General features: G+C 58.8%; 1 protein-coding gene across 1 annotated transcript; it reads right to left on the reverse strand.

Annotated features, from left to right (window-relative positions):
- Positions 1 to 83: 83 nt before the first annotated feature.
- Positions 84 to 6,336, reverse strand: FAM83C (family with sequence similarity 83 member C). Its single transcript, XM_023220516.1, has 4 exons — positions 5,727 to 6,336; positions 2,431 to 2,598; positions 2,042 to 2,166; positions 84 to 1,539 (listed from the first exon to the last, which is right to left on the reverse strand). Exons 1-4 carry the CDS (start codon positions 6,237 to 6,239, stop codon positions 102 to 104), a joined length of 2,244 nt encoding a protein of 747 aa, XP_023076284.1. The 5' UTR covers positions 6,240 to 6,336; the 3' UTR covers positions 84 to 101.
- Positions 6,337 to 7,475: the final 1,139 nt, after the last annotated feature.

The following is a 7,475-nucleotide window of genomic DNA, read 5'->3' on the forward strand; positions in this document are numbered from 1 at the left end:
AGACACCTCCCTTCCCCAGTCTGGGACCTGAGCAAGTCGAGTCTCGGTGGACAGAGGAGGGGGCCTGCCCTTGCCAGTGCACCCCCACGCCAGTCTTTTGGCTAGGACTCAAAGCGGCTTCGGAGCTGCCTGAACTTGGACTTGTTGTACTTAGTGATGAGGTCCAGTTTGCTGTGACCCAGGGTCAGCCGTTTCTCATCCCTGACCAGGTCACTGTTACCACCGTTGAGATGGCCACCCTTGGGAGCCCCAGGCTCCGGTGCCTGCCTGGCACCTTGCAACTGATGATACTTGGTGATGAGGTCCAGCTTGCTGTGGCCCAGGGTAAGCCGTTTCTCATCCCCAGACCCCACTCCAGTTGTGCGAGCAGGGCTTGGTATTGGAAGACCATTGGGCCCAGGCCCCTCACCCCGGAATGGGCCGAACTTTGTGATGAGGTCCAGCTGGCTGTGTCCCAGGGTCTGCCGCCGCTCACCTGGACCCTGTCTGGCAGGTCTGACTGAGGAGCTGGTTTCAAGGGGCACTCTGGAGCCCTGGGCCTTGGGGTACTGCACCAGGAGGTCTGATTGGCCATGGCTATGGCTTAGGGACATCCTCCTGTCCTCCAGGGCCCGGTCACCAGGTCGGAGGGAGCCTGACTCAGGGGCACCCCCAGTACCCAGGGCTCGGGACAGAAGATCCAGCTGGCTGTTGGCCTGGCTTGGGGACAACCTCCTGTCCTCTGGGGCCTGCTCGCCAGGCCGAAGGGGGCTTGAGTTGGGGGTAACCCCAGAGTCAGAGTCTCTCACTTCTCGGGCTCTGGGGAAGGGGACAAGGAGATCCAGCTGGCCACGGCTCTGACTTGGAGATGCCTTCTTCTCCTTCTCCTCCACTGTCTCCAGGGCTGTGCCAGGTACCCATCGACCCCGCAGGGGGCTGGGCTCTTGGCTTCCTGGGAGCCCATTCTCTGGGAACCGGGACATAGCTGGGACACCCCAGTGGAACTGGAGGAGGGGCCGGGAGCGAGGAAGCAGAGGGGACCCCACTGCCAAGGTCAAGGGGCTGGCACTGTTATGGTTGAGGGCAGGGGAGGACTGGGACCACGGGTATGCCCCTAGCTTGCCCAGGTTGGCCCTACAGAGCCCAGGAGGGGAGCCATGGTTAGGGTCTGACAGTTGGCGATGCAGGGAGGGCTGGCCATGGGCCTCATGGCGGGCAGGACCCAGGGACGAGGACCCCATGCCCATGTCACTGCAATCACCACCTCCTGGTAGAGCGAGGCAGGAGGAGAGACCCGTAAGTGGTGACCGCTTGATGCTACTGAGGCTGGTGCTGGAGGGCGGGGACGATGTGGGGCTTGGGATGCCAGGCCTGAAGGCTAGGGCCACGGGGGGAGGACGCAGTGCCCGGGGAGACAGCAGGTCCTCACCGCTGCAGAAGCCTTCCACAGGCCGCGACTCGGCGTACAGACAGCGGAACTCCCGGTCAAAGTCTTCCACGATGCGGCCCCTGAGCTGCAGCACCATGCTAGTGTGGGCCTGGTTGCAAAGCCAGGTGAAGCTAGGGGCAGAGGGACAGGGGGGTCAGGAGGCAAAGTGCAGGACCCTGGGTGTTGGCAGGAGTCACAGCCAGAGGCGCATACCTGATCCAGCACGCTGGACCCAAACCCCACCACCACGAGGGCTCATAGCAAGAGGCAGAGCTGTGACTCCAGAGTCTGTGCTTGCCCTAGCCCTGCTTAGTGAGCCTGGGCACACGGCTGCCCTCAGGGCCCCAACTGCCCCATCTGTAAAATGGACTTGGGGGAGGTTCCCTGAAGTCACTCCAGTTCCAATGTGCAATAGTCATTTTCTGTGCCAAGAGTATTAAAGTCATCATTCCCCTAGAGTGAGCTCCTCCAGGGCCGACCTGCCCCCAACACCCTCCCCTGAGCCTGGCATGATGCCTGGCACATGGCAGGTGCTCAGTCTGTGTCCGAAGGGATGGACGAGTGGAGGGAAGCTCAGAGCTGCCAGCCAGTGGTGCAGTCCCAGGCCCCCCTCGCCTCCTCGTGCCTGCTCACCTGTAGCTGCCCGCCACCACCTGCTCACAGTCGATGAGGACGAACTTCTCCAGGGCCTGCCCCGTGAAGCGGCGGCCAGCCTTGCTGCAATATGTGTCCCCACACGTGCTCCGCACACGCATGTTCTAGGTGTAAGTAGGTTGGGGGTGACCTTGAGAGAGTAAGGCTCAAGCCATGTCTCTGCCCCATGGGGTCTCCAACCCCAGACAGCTAAGGGAACCTACCCCCAACTCCCACTGCCCCCCCCCCCCCCCCCCGAGCGGCCAGGGGACCCCCCCCCCCCCCCCCCCCCCCCCCCCCCCCCAGTGCTGAGTGGCCACCCACTGGCTCCCCCGCCCTCCCTGACTCCCCATCCGCACCCCTGGTTACTGCCCCTGGTCCTCACTGACCGGCAGGTGCCCCCCATTGAGGTCCATCTTGTAACACATCTCCAGGAAGTGCCTCAGGTGCTCCTGGGCCAGGAGCAGGTACACAGGGACACCACGCCGGCTCGAGGCCTCCATGAGGTCACACAGAAGCTCCATGTCAGTGAATATGTCCATCACCACAGCCACTACCTGGGCAGGGGGAAGCGCATGAAAGCTCAGCGCTGCCCAGGGCACTCCCCGCATCCAGCCAAGCCTGGGGCAGGAACCCGGGCCCCAGGAAAAGAGCACTGGACTGAAAATCAGGAGGCCAGAGCCTTCAAGAGCAAGTGAACAGGAAGGGTTCTTAGCAGTGACCTAGCCCAGGGCTTCTTAACTTGGGCACAGGGAGATTTGACTGTCTTCTTTTTTTTAAGAGTCAGTGTCTGTCTCACTCTGTCACCCAGGCTGGAGTGCAGTGGCATTATCATAGCTCTCTCCTGCCTAGAACTCCCAGGCTCAAGCAATCCTCCCAACTCAGCCTCCCAAGTAGCTGGTATTATAGGCATGTGCCACTATGCCTGGCTAATTTTTTTTTTTTTTTTTTTTTTTTTTTGAGACAGCGTCTCACTCTGTTGCCCAGGTTTGAGTGCAGTGGTGCAACTCTGCAGAGGCTCACTGCAACCTCTGCCTTCTGGGTTCAAGTGATTCTCATGCCTTAGCCTCTCAAGTAGCTGGAATTTCAGGCACTTGCCACCATGCCCAGCTAATTTTCTGTATTTTTAGTAGAGACGGGGTTTCACTATGTTGGCCAGCCTGGTCTCGAACTCCTGACCTCAGGTGATCTGCCCGCCTCAGCCTCCCAAAGTGCTGTAATTACAGGCATGAGCCACTGTGCCTGTCCCTGGCTAATTTTTTTTTTGAGACGGAGTCTCGCACTGTCACCTGTGCAGTGGCACGATCTCGGCTCCTGGGTTCAAGTGATTCTCCTGCCTCAGCCTTCCAAGTAGCTGGGATTACAGGTGCCTGCCACCACGCCCAGCTAATTTTTTGTATTTTTAGTAGAGAGGGGTTTTCATGATGTTGGCCAGGCTGATCTCAAACTCCTGACCTTGTGATCCGCCCGCCTTGGCCACCCAAAGTGCTGGAATTACAGGCATGAGCCACCGCGCCTGGCCGCTAATTTTTTTTTTTATTCCAATTTTTTGTAGAGATGTGGGTCTCACTATGTTGCCCAAGCTAGTCTTGAACTCCTGGCCTCAAACAGTCCTCCCACCTCAGCCTCCCAAAGCACTGGGATTACAGTAAAATCCCAGCCCAGATTTGACTGTCTTGAACCGCTAGCTGTTTGAAAGCATTTGTGTGCACCTTTAGGTTCACCGAGTGTTTATCTGTCATCGGATTCTCAAAGATGACTGTGGATTGACTGTGCTAGTCCAACACCCCCTCTGCACTGAGCCCCAGATGGGATAGCAGTGACAAGCAGAACCCAGGCCCCAATTTCCAGGCAAGTTCCTTGCACTCCTCCCACTAACTCCAGCCCAGCTCTGCGCCAGGGACTGTCTGTCTGAGGCTCTCTTCTCCAGGGTCAGAGCTACAAGCCACTTACTGGGGTCTTCACTGCCCTTTCCCAGCCCTGCCTCAGTTTCCCTGTGAAGCCACAGAGGTCTGGTGTGACCCCTTACACTGCAGACTCCCTTATTTGCACCCATGCCAAATGGATCCAAGTTTTCTGCTCAGTTGAGGGCTGGGCTGGGGCTTGTGCCTCCATCCCATATAAAGGGCTGCCTCAAAGAGGCCCCTGAAACCCTCCTGGCACCTCCCAGCCCCCAGCTGGCCTTTCTTCCCATGGCATATATCTGCTGTGAGAATCTCTTCTCCCAGGCAGGGCCGAGAGGCAGGAGTTACAGAGCATAGCACTCCAGCTCTGGAGTCAGAAAGAACTGGGTTCAAACCTGGACTCTACTACTTCCTGGTGACACAGCTTTGGGTGAGTAGCCTCACCTCTGGCAACCTCAACTTCCTCAGCTGTTAAATGGAGATAATGATAGCCATGTCTCAGAGCTACGGGGAATTAAATGTGAAAATGCTCAAGACATAACAGAGCTCTATAAACATTGGGCTGCAGGGCAACGCAGCATTTCCCAAGGTCACTAGGAGTCATGACAGCCCAGTACATGAGCCTGGCTCCCGGCCCAGGACAGAGGGGTCTAAGTGGGGGCTGAGAAAGTGAGGCACTGGGGGATGCCCTAGTTCACAGCACAGGCCTGGCCAGAGTGGGGGAACAAGGACAGGCAGGAAAGATCAAAGAGGCAGGGGTGAGGATGACGACAGCAGCCGCCTCACTAATAACCCCATTCCTGATGCCAATCAGGCCTGGCCGTCCCCTGCCTGGGGCACAGGCAGGCTTGCCAGGGAGGCTCTGGAAGTACCGGTGGGATCCCAGTATCCTGGCTTCCCATCTCTGCAGCAGGAACCTAACTCTACCTCAAACCCAGCCAGGGGTCATCTTGTCCGTTCCCCTAGAGTAGGAGGCCACGGCTTCAGAAGTGAAGCTGTGCTTGTGTGTGGCCAGAGCCTTTCTGGGTGCTGACCACCCCGACCTACCCTCCCAATTCTCTTTCTCCTGAGGTCCTGCTCCCCATCACTGAGCCCAGCAGCCTCCTCTCCTCTTTCCTCCTTGGTTCCAAAGCCCAGCCCTCGAGGACATGCCAAAGAGGCCCACACACCGGCCCCCTCCTCTGCTTCAGGCCCAGCTGCAGATGTGGTGCAGGAGGGTGGGGGGCAACTGGGGACCTGAGCCAGCAAGGAAGGCTGGACTGCTCCCCAGGACCTAAGTCAGAGAGCCCCTGTGTCCCCGAGCCCTGAACTCTATGTCACCATGTGGACCTCCCTGGGCAAGTCCCAAGCCCCTCTCTGGCCTCAGTTTCTTCTTCTGTAAGTTAAGGAAGTGACTCAGATGTTCCCCAAGGTTGGAGTTCTTAGTGTGGGGATCATAAAACTTGTTGAGAATCTGATAAGGCAGTGGAGCATCTTCCAAGGTAGAGATGCAGCGAGGACTCCTCCCTCCGGCCTGCACCAGTCGGTGTGCATTGCAGAGGGCTGTGGAGTCCCTGATGCCCATGCCTGTTCTATGCTCATCCATACTATTCCTGGGGACCAAGCACTGCCAAGGTAAATATGGGATGCCGCCCTTCTAGGAGTTTGCAATCTAATAGTGCCAGAGGTGCTGGTCCTCATTCTGCCCCTAAGTCACTGCATCGCCTTGGGCTGGTCCCTTCCCTCTCTGGGCCTCAGTTTCCTCCTCTGTGAGCTGAGCGATGGAGAGATGAGGCCCTTACCGTGCGGGCCTGGCTGAAGAGGAAGCGCAGCAGGTCCTTGATGTTCTTGGCCTTGTCCCTCTGGAAGTGGACCACAGCCTGGGTGGGGCTGAAGCCCGTGGCCTGTGGCACCTCGGGCCAGCCCAGGTCCAGGTCCGGGGGGTCTATGTCAGAGGCCATGGGGAAGTAAGTGCCTGAGGTGACTTCGGAGAGCAGACTGAGGCGGTCTGGCCCCGAGGCCTCCTGCCCCTGGGCCTCGCTGAGCTCAGGGCCCCCGCGCACATGGCTGGTCATGTAGTCCACATCCAGGGCGCTCAGGAAGGGCAGCTCCCGCTCCTCGGAGATGACCCGCAGGTAGGCAGCCTCACCCCGCTCCAGGAGGGCGTCGGCCGCCAGCCGGGCCGCCTCGCTGTGCCGCAGCACCAGCGGTGAGCTCTCTCGCCACCAGGGCCGCTTCAGCTCCTCCACCCGGCCCCGCAGGGGTCCCGCCATGCCCTGGGCTCCCAGGCTCCCAGGCCCCGGGCTTCCGAGCATGCCTGCCCAGCGGCTGCCTCACCCGCCGGCAGGGCCCATGGCCCGCACGCTGGGCTGGCTGCAGCAGGAAGAGGAGACCGGCAAAACCACCTCCTGCCCGCCCGCTCACTGTGTGTGTGGCGGGCCCCCAAACTGTTGCCACCCTAAATCAGAGCCACGCTCCGCCCTATTGCCCCTGGCCTCTGGAACCTGTCAGGCCAGCCCCACCTGTCTGCCTGTGTTGGGACTCGCCTGCCCAGGGAAGCGGCAGTGCCAGGCTCTCGGTGCACACTCCTGCCTCCCTCTAGTCCTCCCCAGCAACGCCGCCCCGTCCCTACCAGGCTCCCAGCAAGTCTCCAAATACTGACTTCCTGGGACCCACAGAGGTTGAATTACAGCCAAGAGGGGCCCAGGCGGCTCAGGAACACACATGCACAGGCACACACACTGCAGGTGGGTGAGCGACTCAAGATACCCAGGAAAAGACATGAACACACACGCAGACGAACACACTGACAACTGACCGATACACAGATATGGCGTGTGGGCTGACACAGGCCGACCACACACTTTAATCACATTGACTTGCATAAACTCACCCAAACGCCGATTTACAGACTGGCCATGGCCCCCCACAACACATACCATAGTGGATAGCACATGCCTTGGCTCAAGTCTGCAAGGCCCTAAATCAGAGCTGAACAAGCATCACATGGAATATCCAAGGACAGCAATGCCTGTCTGTTCCCCAGCCAGTCCTCTTTTTGCTCCCATAATCGTCCTGCCACTCTCCACCATCTTAACTGTGCTGCTCACAGCCCCCTGGCTCTCTCCCACCCCCACTCAGAGCAGTCATTCAAGAACACAGAGCAGTGGCTCTCACCCTGCCCCCAGGGGTGGTGAGGGGTGATGAAATGCAGATCCCTGGGCCCCACCCTCCTGGAGATTCTCATCCAGAAGGTGTCCATAGGCTTCTGGAGCTTGTCTTTTTTCTTTTTTCTTTTGCTTTTTGAGATAGGGTCTTGTTCTGTCACCCAGGCTGGAGTGCAGTGGTGCAATCACAGCTCACTACAGCTGTGCCTCAGTTTCTCTGGGCTCAAGTGATCTTCCCACCTCAGCCTCCTGAGTAGCTGGGATGACAGGTGCATGTTACCATGCTCAGCTAATTTTTGAATTTTTTTAAGAGATGGGATCTCACTATATTGTCCAGGCTGATCTTGAACTCCTGGCCTCAAGCAATCTTCCTGTCTCAGCCTC

This window comes from Piliocolobus tephrosceles, chromosome 20 (genome assembly GCF_002776525.5).
Source record: "Piliocolobus tephrosceles isolate RC106 chromosome 20, ASM277652v3, whole genome shotgun sequence".
In the NCBI taxonomy this organism is placed as follows: Eukaryota; Metazoa; Chordata; class Mammalia; order Primates; family Cercopithecidae; genus Piliocolobus; species Piliocolobus tephrosceles.

Excerpts from the sequence above, each read along its gene's own strand:
- FAM83C (XM_023220516.1), bottom strand. The coding sequence starts at position 6,239 with ATGCTCGGAAGCCCGGGGCCTGGGAGCCTGGGAGCCCAGGGCATGGCG. Across the intron at positions 2,599-5,726 it reads TCTTCAGCCAGGCCCGCACG|GTAGTGGCTGTGGTGATGGA; the intron begins GTAAGGGCCTCA and ends CCCCCTGCCCAG. Across the intron at positions 2,167-2,430 it reads TCAATGGGGGGCACCTGCCG|AACATGCGTGTGCGGAGCAC; the intron begins GTCAGTGAGGAC and ends ACTTACACCTAG.